Source organism: Oryx dammah, unplaced genomic scaffold, assembly GCF_014754425.2.
Source record: "Oryx dammah isolate SB20612 unplaced genomic scaffold, SCBI_Odam_1.1 HiC_scaffold_3, whole genome shotgun sequence".
Taxonomy (NCBI): Eukaryota; Metazoa; Chordata; class Mammalia; order Artiodactyla; family Bovidae; genus Oryx; species Oryx dammah.
Window position 1 is genome coordinate 104,385,081 of NW_024070187.1, and position 20,001 is coordinate 104,405,081.

The following is a 20,001-nucleotide window of genomic DNA, read 5'->3' on the forward strand; positions in this document are numbered from 1 at the left end:
TACCATCTTCCTGTCCCACTACAGTTACACCCACTACTGAGATCCCTGGCAGAGAAACCCACAGCTTTTTCAGCCCTTTAGCAAGTTGTACTCTCTCATGAGGAGAAGGAAATGGCAACCCACTCCAGTATTCTTGCCTGGAGAATCCCATGGACAGAGGAGCCTGGAGGACTGTGGTCAGTGGGGTCAGAGAGTTGGACACAACTGAGTGACTAACACACACACACACTCTCTCATGAATTAAGTGAATAAAGTCGCCTGTTACACCAGCCAGTCTGGCAGGAGCAAATGAGCATAGAATTACTGGGGAATTTCTCCGATCTTCATGATCCAGGACAGCAATGCCACTAAGTCCAGGTTCAGTATCATTTCATTTTAGGAGACTGGCCTCCTTAGGCGTAGTCATTGTAACCACGTCTTCATGGAGAGCTGAGAAGTCTCTTCTTTCAGCAGCGTGGCAGTCTGAGCCCCTCTTGGATTCCCCACGTACGGTACACGCCCCTTCTGAGTCCTTGCTTGTGTTGACTCCACCTGGAGTCCCTGCCTCTTCTGTTTTGTTTTCCAATATGCTCAGTGTCCTTTGAGATTCTCCTGGGGCTTCCGTTTCTGACCCCTCCAGGTTACTTTAATCTCCCTAAATCGTTAGAGCTGTTGTTTTCTGTCTCACTCACCACGACACTTAAATAAAGAGGCAGCATCTGATTGCTTCTTTGTTGTATACACATGCTGTCCTCCTGTAGGGAAGGGAGTGGATTGTCTTTTATCTCTGTGACCCTCAGTACCTCCTGTGTTATGAACAAAGCAGAGTTTTGGAAATATAATTTTAAAAGCACAGTTTTGAACCTGTAAATCAGCTCCCGTCACTCATGGCCCATGAAACAGAATCCAGATTGCCTGCTGTGGCTCCCGGAGGCCAGCACAGCCCAGCACAGCCCAGCTCCTGCCCCGTCTCTGGTCTCATCTCTTTCCAGTTTCTTCCTCCTCTGAACTCCAGACACATCAGCCTCTTCTCAAGTCCATGCTGTATGCTAAGCTCCTCTGCCTCCGAGACATTGCATGCGCTGTCCGCCAGTCCAGAATGTTCTCGTCTCAGCTCTGCCCAGGCCTGGATCCTTCTCATCCATCACTATTGTTTTGTTATTGCTGTTTAGTCGTGGCCAACTCTTTTCGACCCCATGGACTGCAGCACACCAGGCTTCCCTATCATTCACCATCTCCTGGAATTTGCTCAAATTCATGTCCATTGAGTCAGTGATGCTATCTAATCATCTCATCCTCTTTCACCCCCTTCTCCTCCTGCCCTCAGTCTTTCCCAGCATCAGGGTCTTTTCCGATGCGTCAGCTCCACACCAGCTGGCCATAGTATTGGAGCTTCAACTTCAGCATCAGTCCTTCCAGTGAATATTCAAGGTTGAGTTCCTTTAGGATTGATGGGTTTGATCTCCTTGCAGTCCAAGGGACACTCAAGAGTCTTCTCCAGCACCGCAGTTCGAAAGCATCATCCATCATACTGTATTTTAAATGTCATCTGCCCTGGGAGACCATCCCTGACTATCAACAGCAGGTGAAAATTAGGAGCATCCTCCAGCCGTGGTCCTAACTCCTTCAGCAGCCAGCACGGCGGTGAGAATGCTGTGTGCTCATCAAACCCCATTTGCTCGGGTGCACAGTTCCTGGTGTTTCTTCCACTGGGTGGCCTTGGCTTGGTGCCATGGCCGCTGGGACACAGTGGGTGTGGGAGATCCCACTCCAGGACATCCCACTTGACCTTCCATCTCTCACTCTTGCCCCAGTGGCTGACCAGAGAAGGAGGACCCCAAGGCCCTCGGGGATAATGCAAGCCACTGGGAAAAAGCAGAGTGAATCCTGAATGAGTGTTTGGAAGAAGTATGAGTGTTAGTTACTCAGTCATGTCTGACTCTTTGTGACCCCATGGACTGTAGCCCGCCAGGCCCCTCAGTCCGTGGGATTTTCTAGGCAAGAATACTGGAGTGGGTTGCCATTCCCTTCAATTTCCATTGGATTGTGATGTGAGCAAGAAATAAACCTTTATTTTATTAAACTACTAAGTGAAAGTGAAGTTGCTCAGTCTTGTCCAACTCTTTGCAACCCCATGGACTGTAGCCTACCAGGCTCCTCCATCCATGGGATTTTCTAGGCAAGAATACTGGAGTGGGTTGCCATTTCCTTCTCCAGGAGATCTTCCCAACCCAGGGGTTGAACCCGGGTCTCCTGCATTGTAGGCAGGCGCTTTCCTGTCTGAGCCACCAGGGAAACAGAACTACTAAGCTCTGAAGTTTATGCATTATAGATGTTGGTCCTCCCTGATTAATATACCCTGCTCAACTTCTCCATAGCGTGTAGGAACAAAGCAAGCTGACGAATATATTACACAGTTACAGACAATGGTGCTTGCCTCCTCTGAGGCAGTGGTGAGACCGCAGGCTCTGATTGCTCCTTAACTCTGTGTATGGGAAGTGACAATAAATGACCAGCCTGCTGCAGAAACACCCAGGACATGGAGCCAGTGATGGAACTCCAAGATGAACTTGATCCTCTCCCTTGCTGAGCGAACTTGACTTTGGCACTCTCTCTTGCTGGACCCAGATCCTCACCCTAGTGGCTTCCTCCCAATTCTTCCAGGTCTTTGAGTCTCCCTGGGACTGACAGGTAGGTTGGCTTCTCAGAGAGAGAGCAAGCTGTTTTCTAGAAAGATGAGGAAGGCTCAGTAGCTTTCCTGAAAGAGTGATGGTGATGCCATGTCACCATCACCCACTGGCACCTCACGGCCACAGAGAACTGACTGACTTCTGTGTCTTCTGTGTGCCCCTCAAGGAGACATCTTTTTTTTTTTTTTTTACAAAAGACAACATTTCCCTAAAAGTTATTTTTAAGAGGGAAGTGAAGATGAATATGTGCCATGTAAACTCAGGGGGATTTCCTTATTGGCAGGGGCAATTGCCCCAGACTTTGGTCTTGAACGTGGACACCTCGTGACTACAGAAGTGTGGCAAGAATGTCCAATATACCCACCAAGTTTTGGCCCCCTGACCAGTCACATCTTGGTTGCTTTATAAAACAGAAGAAAGCAAACTTGGGTCCATGAGCAGGCCAACTGCTTTTTACATAAGCTTCCACGGTGGTATTTACTCTGGCCTCAGAAGTCTGGGAATTACTGACATAGATACTCCAACTCTCATGCCGTGGAAGGTGGGCCATCCCAGGTGGCTCAGAGGTAAAGAACCCACCTGCCAATGCAGGAGATGCGGGTTTGATCCCTGGGTTGGAAAATCCCCTGGAGAAGGGAATGGCAACCCACTCTAGAGTATTCTTGCCTGGAGAATTCCATGCACAGAGAAATCTGGCAGGCTACACAGTATACAGGGTTGCAAAGGGTCAGACACGACTGAGCGACTAACACTTCAGAAAGACTCAGACAATTTTCACTAATAAACAGGTCCATGAACTTAAGCTCCTGGAGGTGCAAGCTTGCTGCCTGGTCTACGACCCCTTTCCAGGGATGGGGTGGCTGTCCGGGCATCTGAGTGCTGCTACCGGGAGGTGGTCACTGGAGAAGGAAATCCTGGACTGGTCCCGGGAAGAGAGTATGCTTCTCTGGTGTGAGAAGAGGAGTCAAAGTAGGTAAACGCAGAGTCCTCGAACTTTGTGTTTCTCTACGAAGAGGAGTCAGTTCACAGGCCCTTCAGATGACTGTATTCCCAAAGCAGATGGGTTCCCCAAGCAAAATGAGCTTCTGCTTTCATTTCAGTCACAAGATTTCAGAGAGAGAGACACAGGGGAGAGAGGTATGGTGAGGGTGAGGGTTGTTGCCCAGTCATGTCCGACTCTTGGCTACGCCGTGGACTGCAGCCGGCCAGGCCTCCCAGTCCCTCACCATCTCCCGAAGTTTGCCCAAGATCATGTCCGTTAAGCCAATGATGCCATCCAGCCGTCTCATCCTCTGGTGCCCTCTTCCCCTCTGTCCTCAATCTTTCCCAGCATCAGGGACTTTTCCAGTGAGTCAGATGTTCGCATCAAATGGCCCAAGTACTGGAACTCACTCATAAATATCTGGTAAAAGCAAGAGGCTGGTGAATCCCAACTTCCCATCACTAAGTACCCAGAGCCAAGACTGTCCCCCACATATTTCCCCTTGCTTCTCCGCGTTAGAACCCCTCATGGGTAGCAGGGTCTGTGGCCACCTAGAGCAAGTCCTTATTACGTGTCCTTATCATCACTTGGCCATGGGCCAAGTCTTGGTTAATGGAAGAGATGGAAAATCAACTCACAGTCTCCAGGAGACTTTCTTGAGGACAATTTTTGTGTGCTGTTCATTCCTTCTTTTCCTTCCCTTCCTCGCTCCTGCAGACATCACTATTTTAGACGATGAGAGTGAGCAAGGCAGGAGGGGGCAGGGTTTCTGAGAACTTCAAGGAACAGAGCTGCCAAATAGCCTTGAACTGTTTACCTCTGGACTTGACTTACGTAGAAAATAAACATTTGCCATGTCTAAGCTCCACGATTTCATTTTAAAAGTGTCTTGCTGCCTTAAATTTTGTTCTCAGCTGTGGCATTCTCCATTAACAAACACAGTAGAGCCTCTGATCAAAGTCAGGGGCCCGTGTTTCGCAGAAGCATAATGAGAAGTTCTAGGTTCAAATCTTGGCCAGGGGACCTCAGGCAAGCTTATAAGCCTGGTAGGAATAAGAGTGTGCACCTACGTGCTTAGTCATTCAGTCGTGTTGGACTCATTGTGACGCTATGGACCGTAGCCCTCCAGGCTCCTCTGTCCATAGCAAGAATACTGGAGTGGGTTGCCATGCCCTCCTCCAGGGGATCTCCTGACACAGAAGTTGAACCTGAGTTTCTTACATCTCTTGCTTTGGTAGGAGGGTTCTTTGTCACTAGCGCCACCTGGGAAGCTCAGGAATAAGAGTGTCTACCCCAAATAACTGCTGAGAAGCTTAAATAAATAACTCCCTGGCTCAGTGCCCCCCTAAGGAATTGCTGTGTTCTGCATTTCATGTCTTTTCAAGGTCAACTTCAAGGCCAAATCTTTTTTCACTCAGTCCAGATCTTTAGATCTTCAGATCTATATTTGAAATTTGTTCATTAGTGCCCATTTTCAGACAAAATATGTGCCTTTCCAGCATTCAACTGTTTACAAGCACCTGTCAGTTATTCAGAAGGATTCTTCGAGCAGAGCTCCCTTCTAACCAAGAGGCTCTGGGGGTCAGTGACTGAGAAACCAAGGCTGACACTGTTTGGGGCCCAACTTAACACGTGTGCTGTGATGAAGCTGAATTCTGTGCTATTGGCGTCTATGTCTATTGGCATCTCCACAAGTTCCCTAGTTTCGCTTGGGCCCTGTTTAGCTAATCATGCATCGAAAAGAATAAAATGTGTACCCTACAGCTAAATTAGACAAGTTTATAAAAGCTCTGGCACGTACTAGGCACCCCACCTGATAGGTTAATTTCATTCCATTTTCTCTCATTCTCAGGACTCACTGATATTCGAATTCTACACTCATATCCCAGGTTCTTTCTCCCACATGAGGATGCCTTTCTCTATTTTTATCCTTTAAAAACTTGAAGGTATTTGGGGATGGAAGGCATCAGCCTGTTCTTCTTCTCGGTCTGTGAAGATGGGGGTCGTTTACACTCTGCACCCTGGCTGGTCCCAAACTTTAGAACCTCTTCTGTTCGGCATCCATCCATGGCTATAGGGAAAGGCAGGAAGGGACTTCCTAGAGTTACTTTCAGTCTCTGAGTCAAGGTTTATGATGTTGAATAAATCTTGACTGTATGACTTATATAGTCAAGAGGAGAAGGAAGAAGGAAGAAAGGAGGGAAGCAGGCATGGAAAGAATAGAAATAGAATATACAGACATAGGTAATTTATGTATGAGGATGAGATGGATAGATAACACTTCTGACTCAACGGAAATGAAATTGAGCAAACTTCGGGAGATAGTGAAGGACAGGGAAGACTGGTGTGCTGCCTTCCATGGGGTCGCAAAGAGCTGGACACATCTTAGCGACTGAACAACAATTTTATGTATGTTATATATTTAATACATATTAAATCTCTGTCTATTTATCCATTTATTAATTATCTATCTATCTATCTACCTGCTCAGTCATCTAGCACTTTTGGCTAGATTTCAGTTTTCAGTGAATGAATTTCAGTTTTATTCACTGAATCATAGTCTCCTGATCTGAAGATTATGATCTGTGAATTTCAAGTCACAAATAGTCTAAACTTGCAGACATAGCTATATGGGAAACATTTATGGGAGTTGGGAGAACAGGCTCAAGGTTCTCACCAGATAGCTCTTGGAAATTCACTTCTCTTTTCTAGTTCTTAGTTTCCTCATCTGTAAAGTATGGTATGAGAATCTCAGACAAGCCAATTCCTGGGAAACTTTCATTTTTATTTCCCTTTTCAAAAACTTGTGGTCAAGATACCTCATTGAATTGTGATGGCATTTTGTATTTTTAAGAGTACTTTAGTGTACTGATGTTACATGTGCTTTGATAAGTGCATTAAGTAAAATTATTATCAATTACAACGAACAGACAGACAAAAACTCGTGGTCAAAGCTAGTTAGACTATCTGACATATTAAGAAACTGCCTCAGTTGGTTGAATGAACGGATAAATGGATGAATGAATGGTGATAGTTAAACAGGCAGCTGCCTCTTGGTGGAGGCAGACTTGATAAGTTTCCATCCACCTGTCTATATTTTTTTCTTCAGCCAGTGATTCTCAAAAGACTATCCTAGCACTACCTGAATTAGAATTATCCTTCTCGCCTCACTATATCTCTGCCAAAGAACAAACCCTGGCATGAGCTTGTGATAAGCATTTTTCGCTGCTGAGATTCTGATACATACTGGATTTTAAAGGCAATTGTAGATCCGTGGGCTTGTCAGCCTTGGATGATTGGAATCCTGGCTTGTGTTTATGAAAACTGGGTGGAGAGCTTTTTCCTGCAATTTGATTGTTAACGTTTCAATTTGTTTCTGTTCACCAGCTTCCCCAGCATTTTGGGGGGAGAAGGAGCCTCTGCTATATTAATACAGATATTGCACTACCTAGAAATGGCCAGCAGGTGGCAGTGGATGCTCACATGTTCCTTACCTATCATTTCCCCCTGCCAAGTCTTAAAATTTGTATTATTTTTTCTTTTAGAAATGAGCGTAAAAAAAAAAAAAAAAAAAAAAAAACTTTAAGATTGATTTTCCTTAGGAAACAAAACAAAACAAGTATTCCTGTAAAAATGAAATTTGTTGTCTGTTTAATTGAGTCAACCAACAAACATCTTTATCAGAATTTTTATTGTGTATGGTGACTTAAGATGGAAGGACACACTTTCTAAATGGGCTGTCCTCTCCAATATCAATCTTTATTCAGTGAAAGGAGACAATCTCCTGAGTTTATTTTGTGGAAAAACTTGACACTGTTTTCTATGTATCACAAAAGATGTTGGTATTGACAGGTTGTCCAAGTTTGGATATGTGTCTGTCTTCTCCTAGGCCTAAAGAATTTTGTTTTTGATAGGTTGTTTTGAGCATAAAAAATGTGCTGCTGTAGGAAAATCATAAGATACAGATGAGCAAAAAAGAGAAGTAAAGTCACAATAATATTCCCATACCAAGATATAGTGGTTTAGTCGCTAAGTTGTGTGACCCCATTGTGACCCCATGGACTGTAGCCTGCCAGGCTCCTCTGTTCATGAGATTTTCCAGGCAAGAACACTGGAGTGGGTTGCAATTTCCTTCTCCAGGGGATCTTCCTGACCCAGGGATCAAACCGGGGTCTCCTGCATGGCAGGCAGATTCTTTCCCAACTGAGAGATAGCCACTATAAATGTTTAAGTAAAGCAAAATCAATAACACACGTACAGGCACACATATACGGACAGGATATAAATTATGTGTATGTGATCACAATGTGTGTGTGTGTTTTCTTGCCTGCCATTTCATACAATATCTTGCTATAATATACCCCTCAGTGACTATGCTTCAAGATTATCATTTTTAATGTCTATATAGTATTCTTTCATATAGACATTCTTTTAATTTCAACTGTATTTTTACCATATTTTCAATGAGTCGCATGATACAAAATTGCAAGCACCTTTAAAGTACCCGGGAATGTTATAAATATCATGTGATAAACTTTTATATAAATCACCACATCCGTCTTTAATTACATCAGCTTTATTCTAGTTCAGTAGACAGGCCCTAGTGTGTAAGCTTGCAGAGGCTGGGGTGGTCTGGTTCACTAAGTATTTTTGTTAAGGTATAGATTCAAGTGCTCTGGGCAAGTCTGGGCAGCTTCATCTCTATCAGCTTTGGAGGCGGGGTTGATTTGTTTCTGTGTTTCCTTGCTTGTGTCTCTAGAATGCTGTTATTGAAACGGAATCTGTTTGTCAGTTTTCCTCTCCCTTAAGGCAGGTGGAGAACAAGTCCCAAGGGAGAGAATATAGGTCACACTTAACATTTGCCGGCCACCGAATCAGATTAGCAACCTCATTTGAGGCACCATCCCCTATAGAATTTTCTACAGCCCCTCCGCCGCTGCTCCCCAAACTCTAAGTGGATGGTAGAAGGTGTTGAGAGGTGGCAAGCATGTGGGGAGAATATGCTTGACAACAGAGACTTAGTATGATTTAGGAACAACAGCCTTGAGAGAACTGGAGAAAGAAATGGACACCCGCCCCAGTGTTCTTGCCTGCAGAATCCCATGGGCAGAAGAGCCTGGCGGGCTACAGCCCATGGGGTGGCAAAGAGTTGGACATGACTGAGTGGCTGAGTCAGGGCAACCTCTCTTAGGACCTGACTGAGAAGCTTTTGTAAGAAGGATTAGACCTGGGTGCTCGTTTTTTTCCTATTTATATTCATACTTGGAAAGTTGATTTTGCTTTTTCCTCCTTCTTGCTGCTGTGCGGGGCACATCAGGTACTGGTTATACTCTCCAACTTATGTTATATGAATATAACACATTATAAGTAATATAAAGAATAATTCATTATATATAATATAATACAATGAATCCTGTGAATTCATTTGTGATGACATCACTCCCAAAGCCTCTGTTGCTTCTTTGCACACTCCCTCTGGTCAATTTCTCATTTCCTTTCTTTTCTTTTTTTGGCCATGCCTTGTGGAATCTTCGTTCCCTGACCAGAAATGAAACCCAGGCCCTTGGCAGTGGAGGCTCGCAGTCCTAACCACTGGAAAGCCAGGGAATTCCCGATTTCTCTCTTTTTTTCAAAGTCTTGTTTCAGTCATCATTTCTAGCCACTAGTTTTCTAGGAAATTTTATGGGACCTTCCTTGATATAACAATACTCTAAGATGAATAAATATATATAATACTTTATTCAAACTTTAACAGGGTCCTAACTGTCTACTAACAGGAACTAGGCCCTTTTAAAAGAGATGTAGGAGAAGCACAAAAAGTGGTTTCTGACTCATTCATTTGCCCAACTCGTGTTTTAGGAGCCCATTATGTACAGTCTAGTTGAACAAACACTAATGAGTGGCCACAAATACTGGCACTCTGGCAGAGTTCTACCCATTTTGCAGATGAGGAAACTGGGGCCCACAGGGATCTGTGCTTCATCCAAGGCTACACAGCTAATAAATGGAGAGCCAGGATCTCCACCTCATCTGGCAGCCTCCAAAGCGATGGACATCATAGACTTCCAGGCTGGGAGCAACCAGAGGGAAAGACTCTAAGTCACTAACGTCGCCTTAAACAGGCCAATAGCTTTATCCAAGGAAAAATGGAGAAGGATGGAAGGAGGAATAACAGACTCCTGCTGACATTCCCACTGCTTCGGTGCCTGGGGGCCCTGACTTACCTGTGGCACTGTCGATTCCGGGCCATGACCTAGGACAGAAAAGAGAACCAAGGTAAGTGTCTGCTGCATTCAGTTCATTGTCCTCCCCAGAGGAGCAGGTAGTCACCGAAGGCAGGTCACAGATCAAGTTATAGAGCACTTCCTTTGTGCTTGTGCTGTTCTAGACCCAAAGGAACATCTCATTACAGAGAATTTAGAAAAATAGAGAAGTGCATCTAGAAAAAAAAATGGTCAGCACCACAGGTAATATTTCGGCGAGGCTCAGGCATATGTGCTCATGTATGTATGAGGATGTCTGCATCCATTTTGATATATAGATGCCTAAAAATAATATGAAAGAATATGTAGGCTCCTGCAGATATAGAGAACAGACGTGTGAACCCGTGCTGGAGGAAGGGGAGGGAGGGATGAATTGGGAGATTAGGACTGACATATATACACTACCATAGGTAAAGTATATTGACCCTGCTATAAAGCACAGGAAGCTCAAACTCAGTGCTTCATGGTGACCTAGAGGAGACGGATGTGGGAAGTGGGATGGGGGGACCAAGAGGGAGGGGATATATGTATACATACAGCTGATTGCCTTCATTGTTCAGAAGAAACTAACATGGCATTGTAAAGCCACTGCATTGTAGATCTTTAACTGTTACTCAAAAACACGCTATTTATCTGATGTGTGATTTCTGGAGGGGGAAATTAGGTTCTTGCCCCCTTTTGCAACTGTAAATCATGTTGCTTTGTGGACTGCTGATTGCATTTTGAATCCGATCGCTGAGTATTTCCTTGGAGAGACTCCATCAAGTATCTGACAATGATAATGTGACTCTTCTTAGCTCCTTGTTTCATATCACTCACATGCCTTCTGGACAGTTTGCACCAATCTTTCAATCTATATCCTTGTTTACAGAGTGAGGGGTGATTATCTCATCACATCTTACCACTGTTAAATCCACGACCATTTAAAACCATTTAAAACAACTTTTCCTACTTGCTACTTGATTCTTTTTATCTCTTTCACTTCCTTGATGACTACTGAGGATGAATTGTTATTTATTTTTTCCAAAGAGTTTCAGGCCTTTGCATGTCTTCAGTGGTGAAGTTATCTGGGAAGACCAACGAGGTCTTCTCCTGGCCACCACATTCCCCCTTGGGCAGTGTGCTTTTGGAAGCTCCTCTTCCCTAGATTTCAGGCAATGATCTGAAAGGCCCTGGGGTAATGAAAGCTCTGAAGGATGAGCCTGCTGTGAGCTTCGTTGTTTGTGCCTTTAATAACCCTTGGTCTTTGCAGGGTACCTATCCTCCGAGGCTCTCAAAGTGCGTCACAGGAGCAATTAATTGAGCATCGCAACACATGCCGGGTGTAAATATTTATGAGGTCTCGTTGGTGGTGGCTGGGACACCGGGTACAGAAGAGTTAAGCTGGGAGCTCGTAGTCACCAGGAGATCACAGCCCACGAGTCCCACTTCCAGCTCAGCCTGTTGCCCTCTTCTCACAAGGTTCATGCCCCAAACGATTCTGTTGGGTCGCTCCCACTGTTCCAAGTTCATGGAGGAAATGTGGGGTTCGCAGGGCTCCATGGCTCATCCCATCCTGCCAAGATCGAAGGAATTGCCACCAGCCTGTGGGACAACCCCCCCCTCCCGCACCCGCCCCAAGATCCTTGCCGCCTACCCTGGCCCTTGCCTGCAGGCGCTGGCCAGTCACGCTTTGGAAGGACTGTGCGCTGCCCTGAGGTACCCTGTGGTTTGCTCTTGGCTCTCTTTCAAGTTGCTTGAGATCCTGCCGAAATTAACAGTAAATCAGCCAGGAAGGAGCAGATCATTTATCTGGGGCCTGAGAGCTCTCTCTTGACACTTTCCACACATGGCCTCTTCCCTGACATCTTGGTCTTTGATTAATGCCACGAAAGGCTCCCCAGAGTCGCAACTCCTGACGTGTGACATGGAAATGATATATTTCTGTGATGGTACAGGCAGCTTGATGCGGGCGTGGCAGGCTGTGGACAGAAGGCAGCGTGTGAGCACAGGCAGGATATGGTCCTGACCCTTGGACTTTGAGGATGAAGCACCCTCTTCCTGGGATTGGAGGAGGAGCTTCAGGTTTTAAACTAAGATTTTGTTCTCTGTCTAATCTTGGCCTCACCCCCATTTTTATTTTATTTTTAAAAATTTATTTATTTACTTATTTCATTTTTGGCTGAGTTGGATCTTTGTTGCTAAGCAAGCGTTTCTCTGGTTGTGGCGAGTGGGGCTTACACTGTAGTTGCTGTGCCCAGCCTTTTCATTGCGGTAGCTTCTCTTGGTGCACAGCACTGGCTCTAGGGCATGTGGACTTCAGCAGCGGTGGCTCCCGGCTCCAGAGCACAGTCTCAGCAGTTGTGGTGTATGGGCTTGGTTGCTCCGTGGCAGGTGGGATCTTCTCAGATTAGGGATCGAACCCGTGTCTCCTGCATTGGCAGGTGGATTCTTTCCCACTGAGCCACCCAGTTTTTACACTTAAAGACCATAAACATCTGAAAGCACGTTGGAAATAATGTCCAATTTTGTTGCAGGTTTCAGATTCTTGGAGGCCGGACTGAGGTCTTGGGATGCTAAAAAGAGCATATCTGAAGGGAAAAACACCTGTTCAGGCATTGAGCAGGGCTCAGCTCTGGCCTGTGGGCTTTCCCTGCTTTGCGGATGCAACTAAAACTTAGAAGTCACATGTCTAAAGTGACACGGAAAACCATCGGCAGTGACAGGAATGGCCTTATTATTTACCAGCCGAGGCAAAAACTTAGCCTGCCAGGCTCCCTGCCTCTGGAAGCTTCCTCCCAATTGTAAAGCCATCTGCAAGTGGTTTATCTGCTGACTCCTCTTGGTGGGGCCCCAAAGCCACGGTGCTCATTCATATGTCATATCCTCCGGGACTGTGCACCCCAGGGTCCTCTGTGCGTCAGTGCAAGCCAGATGAATTAGCAGAGGAAGCGGCAGCCAGGCAGGAATGATGTTGTTATTCCAGCTGAGCCCAAAAGCCCGGGGTGGGGGTGGGGTGGGGTGGGGAGGGAGGCTGCAAGGAGGGGTCTGGGGAGGCATCCTGGACTCCAGGGGTATGTCTGGCTGGAGTACAGACCACGTCTCAACACTGGGAGCTGACAAGCGCTCTGAAAAGGCTCCTGTGTTAACACTCTTCACAGCCTGACAGCCCAGGGTGATTAATGAAGGATGCCGCTCGCAGACTTCCTGGAGATTTGATGCATTCTCTCTGTGCTCAAGCAAGGCCCATGGTTAGTAAGCTGCCTCTTGCCAGGGAATGACAAGGATGTTCCCTGGCTTGCTTTCGTCAACAGCATCCATCATGTGGCCACGTGTGAACAGGCTGCAGCTGAATGGTGTATCGCTTGGCAGCCGCCCCTCTGCCCTCCCGACCCTTCTGCTCCTTTTGGTATCTGGGCCCTGAGGAAAGCAGCTGTCTCTCTCTATTTCTGCTTGTATAGGCAGGTGTCCACGTGGTGGGCAGGGCAGATCACGGGGTATGGAGTGAACACAGCTGGGCTCCAGAGGTTGGTGGTTTTCAATATTTAAGGCTCATTACAAATGAAGATGTTTAATTTCTGAGTTAGTTTGAATTTTTAATACTTCTTAATGATTTAAAAGGTTTAATCATTTTTAATTTTTCGAGGGCACTGGAGTAAACTCCCCTGCCTTGCTGCTTGGGAGAGCTGGGTCTGATGGAGTGGACAGGGCACACGCGTGTTGTCTTATCCATGGGAACAGAGTTTGGACGGTGTGTTATTCCGGTCCCATAGAGACGGGACTTAATCCTGTCTCCAGGGTCAGGCTCCTGGCTTGGAGATTAATTCCTCATCACCCTCTCGAGTCTGGTGGGCCCCTCTGGGTCTCCCCAGGCACCCGCCGCTGGTCCAGAAGGCGGCAGCAAAACCCCTGGGAAGTGGTTGGGGTGATTTCATCCCCTCTCCCCAACCTCCAGGATTAACTGGCTCAGCTCCATACCTCATTGAAAGCTCTGCTTCTGAACTAGAAGGATTACTTTAGAATAAAGTTCTCTGGTTTGGGGGAAAATGACTGATCTTTTTAATAGTCACTGCCTCTAGTAGCTCTGCTGGTAAAGAATCTGCCTGCAATGCAGGAGATCCTGGTTCAATTCCTGGGTCAAGAAGATCTGCTGGAGAAGGGTTAGGCTACCCACTCCAGTATTCTTCGGATTCCCTGGTGGTTTAGCTGGTAAAGACTCCACTTCCAATGCGGGTAGACCTGGGTTTGATCCCTGGGTTGGGAAGATCCCCTCCAGTATTCTGGCCTGGAGAATTTCATGGATGGTATAGTCCATGGGGTTGCAAACAGTCAGACATGACTGAGCAACTTTCACTTTTCAGACTCATTTTAGGAGCTTCCTGGTAGCTCAGTGGTAAAAAAAAAAATCCGTCTGCCAACGCAGGAGATGCAGGTTTGATCACTGGGTCGGGAAGATCCCCTGGAGAAGAAAATGGCAACCTCCGCCAGTATTCTTGCTTAGAGAATCCCATGGATGGAGGAGCCTGGTGGGCTACTGTCCATGGGGTCACAAAAAGAACTGGACACAATTTAAGGAGTAAAAACAACAGCAAAACTCATTTTAAATATAAAACAGAAAGGAGGGAATGCCTTCTTCCTGCTCGATCTGCAGCATGTCGGGAGCTCATTTCAGTCCCACTTCATCGCAGTTCTTGTTGGTCAGTATCTTGCTATCAGCGTCAGGGCTTCGATGGGATATTAGTGTGGCATTTCCCACCTGATGGGCCCAGCCTCTTCTCTCCACCTCCCTGAGGGATGGGGAGGGTTTGCATCAGGGAGACATGTGGGCGGAGGTGTGGAAACGCACAGGAGGCAGGGAACCTGAGGGATAAGCTGGAAGGACTGTGTTGACCTCTAGGTAGTGTGACAGCATCTCAACGCAGAGGATAAAGGATGCTCAGAGCCGCATCTCAGGAAAGTGATGTCGCGGCACACGTGTCCGAGTGGAGAGGGAAGGACAGAGGTGTAACAGTCTCAGGAAGAGGTGTGACAGGCCTAAGCAGGGTGGGTTTTTATTCTTCTCTGACATGGGCACCCAAACCCTGCTCTGATCACCTGGCACCTGGAACCCACACTCGTATCACCAGAGTGGAGCCCAGCTCCCCTTCTCAAACTTCCTACTCCAGGCCCTTAGCTCCTAAAGGGGAGACCAGGTACCTAACACAGTGCCTGGAATGTGGCTTATGCACAAAAGCATGTTGTTGAATGAGCACAGAGGAGGGAAGGGGCGGCTGGATGACGGTGAGGCAGGCGGCAGGGAAACACAGGTGAGAGAATAACCCCGGAGTGAGACAGCCTCAAGCCCCACCACAGCCCATGTCTGGGTCCACACGCAGACTCGACCTCCCCCAGAGAGGCCTGCAGGGTGTTCAGCACATAGGAACCTGGTCCATGGGTGGGCATGCAAGTCCCCCCTGGGGACTGGTTCCAGTTTTCATTACAAATTTGACATCGGAGAATAAGGAACGACTCCTTATTCCTTTGAAGCAGATGAAATTCACACCAAGGTGGAATCAGATCAAGTCTTGTATTTAATAAGTGAATAATGGTTCCTTCCTTTTTGGGGGAAGGTGATGGAAATGTTCTTTTAAAAATGGAAGTATAACTGATTTACAATGATCCAGGTGTTCAGCAACAGGATTCATTTATATATACATATATTCTTTTCCAGACTCTTTTCCACTATAGGTTATTATAAGATATTGAGTATAGTTTCCTGTGCTATACAGTAGGTCATACTGTTAATCTATGTATATCTGCTAATACCCAATTCCCAAGTCATCCCTCCTCCCTTCCTTCTCAGTGGGGCTTCCCTGGTGGCTCAGATGGTAAAGAATCCACCTACAATGCAGGAGACCCATGTTTGATCTCTGAGTCAGGAAGATCCCTTGGAGAAGGGAATGACTACCCACTCCTGTATTCTTGCCTGGAAAATTCCATGGACAGAGGTGCCTGGTGGGCTGTAGTCCATGGGGGTCTCAAAAGAGTCAGACACGATGGAGCAACTAACGCTACCCCCTTGGTAAACATAAGTTTGTTTTTCATGTCTGTGAGTCTATTTCTGTTTCATAAATAAGTTCACTGTATCATTTTTTTCAGATCCCACATATTAGTCAATATCATATAATATTTGTCCTTCTCCATCTGACTTACTTCACTTAATACGATAATCTCCAGCTTCATCCATGTTGCCGCAAATGCATTGCTTCATTCTTTTTTACGGCTAAGTGATATTCCATTCTGTATATATATCACATCTTCTTTATCCGTTTATCTGAGGATGGACACGTAGGTTGCTTCCAAGTCTTGGCTGTTGTGAATAGTAAGTAGTGCTGCAGTGAACTTTGGGGTGGATGTATCTTTTTGAAATAGAGTTTTTGTCTTTTCTGGTTGTATGCCCAGGAGTAGGATTTCTGGATCATATGGTAGCTCTATTTTTAGTTTTTAAGGAACCTCCACACTGTTCTCCATAGTGGTTGCACAAATTTACATTCCCACCAACAGCATAGGAGGATTATGGATTCATATTTTTGTGAAAGATATCCTTGACTAGGTCTAAGAATCTTCTCTTTTCTATTTCGTTTTTACGGAAAAATATTTGGGAGGATGTAACTCCCTGAAGTGATCCTGAGAAAGACACTGCCAGGCTTTGATCTCATTCTGAACCATGAAACGCTCATACCCCCCACCACACTCTTGGCTGGGGCCAGCCTAGTCTGACTCTCACCTCCTCGGCATCCTACCCTACCAGGGTCCCAGAGCCTTCCCTCCCCTGAGCTTCTATGTCAGCCCTTCCAGCTCTAATTGTACACTTCGTGTAGCTCAAAGCAGTCTATAGTTATTAACTTCTTACATAAATCTCATATTAAATTTCACTTTTCCTTTTTTTCCTTCTTTCCTCAACTAGACTGTAAGTTCTTTGGGGACAGAAAGCATGTCCTGTGAGCTTCCATATATGCTATGCCTTCCATATATGCTATCTAAGCTCCTGACAAATATTGAAAGAGGATAACAAATTCATTTGGCAGTTTGATGGTCATACAGCAGACAAGTGAGCGGTGCAGAGTGCAGTGCTTTGCCAGGACAACTTTAGCTCCAGTGGGCAGAGCAACACCTGACTCTACCATCCCCTCCACCCTCCACATGCTCTCTGTCCCTCTCCCATTTGTTCTGCCATCTCTCCCTGTTTCTCTCTCTCTTTTTCGGCTGTGCAGCCTAGCTTGTGGGATCTCAGTTCCTCGACCAGAGATAGAACTCAGGCCCTGGGCAGCAGAAGTGCCAAGTCTTAACTCCTGAACTGCCAGGCAATTCCCTTCTCTCTCTTTTCGTTTTTCCATCCTTCTTGCTCTGTCAAAAGTTTCTTTTATCACCTATTCCATGATCCAGTCTCTGCCAGGTGCTGGGAGGAGTACAAGCTCATAGCATCCTGGGGTATCCTGACTTTATCTACTTCCTTCCCACTCTTCTTATTCCCTTCAGCCGTGTTTACTGAGCATCTTCCACATAGGAGCTTACACAGGAGCTCCTTGCGGAACACCACAGAGAGCTGGCGGGACAGCACACTCTCCTGTGCATCCTCTGAAAGCACCTGGCACCCTCCGTAAAGCTCTCAGCTTGGGGGAATCTTTAGGAAGGACACTTTCTGCACAGTGAGGGGACCAGATGGAACAGAAGTGATTCTTAACATCTCTCTCAGCGCCGCAGATCCTCAGAGCGGTTGAAGAACAGGAAGGGCAAAACCAGGGAAGTCAAGCACAGACCTACTGCAGTGGCCACCCATCCCGAGCTGAGCTGTGATCTCAGGGGTGCCTGGCAAGGATAGCCGGCAGGGGGCCTCCCAGTGCACTGAATAGAACAGGGAAGCAGGTCCTGAGGAGGACCGGCCTCCTGGGACCTGAGAATTGACAGCCAGCTCCACCTGGTCCTCTGGAGTTAGCTATTGCTGCAGATATTAATTGGAGAAGGCAATGGCAACCCACTCCAGTACTCTTGCCTGGAAAATCCCATGGATTGAGGAGCCTGGTAGGTTGCAGTCCATGGGGTCGCTGAGGGTAGGACACGACTGAGCGACTTCACTTTCACTTTTCACTTTCATGCATTGGAGAAGGCAATGCCAACCCACTCCAGTGTTCTTGCCTGGAGAGTCCCAGGGACGGGGGAGCCTGGTGGGCTGCTGTCTATGGGGTCGCACAGAGTTGGGCACGACTGAAGCGACTTAGCAGCAGCAGCAGGTGTTAATGGCAGGAGAGAAAAATCCCTAGAAAATGAGGCGATGCATTGGGCAGAGTATGAATGTGGGCGACGTGAGCGACGCTGTTAGGAATGGCCTCGTCAGGAATGGGGATGGAAACAGAGCCCTGCACTTGGAGTGTGAACCTTGGCTTCGCTTCTCCCTAGAAAGTGGGCTTGAGAAAGCCCTGCGGCTCCCAAGCCTTACCACCTCCCGAGCTCCCGGGGCCTGTGTCTGCTTCAGTTCCTGCATGTGGCACAGTGTCTTGTGTCCTGTTACAAGTGATCTCTCACAGGTGAGGACAGCGTTCTCCCCCATTTCCATCCCACCCTCCTGCACCCGTCTTACATCTTCTTCTTTCCATCTCGTTTACCTAGTTGAGAGGGCTGAGCCCAGAGGCCTCTTACTCCAGCTCCAAAGCTTGCACTCTTGGTAACAATGTTTGATGCCGAGGTTCTCAAACGTGCCCAGCCATCATCATCACTGGGAGGCCTTGTTTAATCCAGGTGCTCAGATTCTAAAACCCAAGTGTCTGATTCAGTGGTGGGGCTGAGGACCTACACTTCCAAGCAGTTTCCATATATGCTGATACTGCTGGTCCAGGGACTGGCTCTAAGAATCGCCGCTAGGAATTTTCGTGATTGGGGATGTCCTTCTCAGGACATGTCAGCTCGAAGAATCGCTGCTGGAGGCTTCGTGATGTGGGTGCGGATGAACTTTCTCAGGACATGTGCTCCTTATTCATAGAGGAGTCTTGACAAGGGGAGGTTTGAGACTCACAGGAACAGAAAACTTAGAACCCAGAACAGGCCCTGGATTTGAAGTCAGACTCTGAATCCAGATCCAGCTCTTACCAGTTACCGGCTCTGTGGCTGTGACCAAGACGCGGCGCCTCTGCCTCTCTCGGGCTTTCTTTCCTCATCTGTTAAATGGGAATGATCAAAGTGGGTTGGCCAAAAAGTTCGTTGGTGTTTTTCTGTGACATCTTCCCAAACTTTCTGGCCAACTCAATACCTGTTTCAGAGGATTAAATGCTGAAGTTTCTTTTATGGAGAGTCTGGCACTTGTTAGGCATTCAGCTATTGATTCAAGTTTGGACTCCATTGGAAAACATTAGTGACGGTGCTTCTGTTTCTGCCCACATGGGGGTGCGGTGGGTGTTCAGGACTCCACCAGGTAGATTCCATGGGCTGTTCTAGAAAACATTTGTCTCAGTCTTGTGGACAGGTCATGGGTAATGGACAGGTATGTGATCTGGTGTTTTTCTTGGATAGTCTCCTGGGGCAGTATCACCTTTGTGGAAACCCCAGCACCGAGCTTTGCATTTTATCTTGTATGTTACCAGGAGGTCCATGCATGCTTGAGTTTGGGGTGGGTGGGGGAGGACAGCCCTTCTGTACCTGTCGCTGGAGTTGACCCCTACACCTAACTGAGGGATGGCAGTCATGAGGTCAGTGATGCCGAGCCAGGGTTGCTTCAGAGACTGGTAATATTTATCCTACTCAGGCCTATTGTTTGCTATACACCTCAGCCTCAGGGTAGTTATTCACCATCTCCAGCCTGTGTTCTCTTAGTGAGAATGTGACTGCTAGGCTGCAGTGAGACACTACCTATTGAGATTTTTTATTTTCATTTTTTAAAATTGGAATATAGTTGATTTACAATGTTACTGGCAAGGACTCATTGCTTAGTCAGTGAAGAGTCTTCCTGCATTGCAGGAGACCTGGGTTTGATCCCTGGGCCTGGAAGATCCCCTGGAGAAGGAAATGGCAACCCGCTCCAATATTCTTGCCTGGAGAACCCCATGGACAGAGGGGCCTGGCAGGCTATAGTCTATGG

At 46.8% G+C, this 20,001-nt stretch overlaps 1 protein-coding gene across 1 annotated transcript in view; it reads right to left on the bottom strand.

Moving 5' to 3' along the window:
- Nucleotides 1-20,001, bottom strand: part of CLNK (cytokine dependent hematopoietic cell linker) — a 163,061-nt gene that overhangs the window by 92,127 nt on the left and 50,933 nt on the right. The window contains exon 5 of the mRNA XM_040237336.1: nt 9,876-9,904. Within this exon, the coding sequence (XP_040093270.1) occupies nt 9,876-9,904 (29 nt within the window). The remainder of the gene's footprint in view (nt 1-9,875; nt 9,905-20,001) is intronic.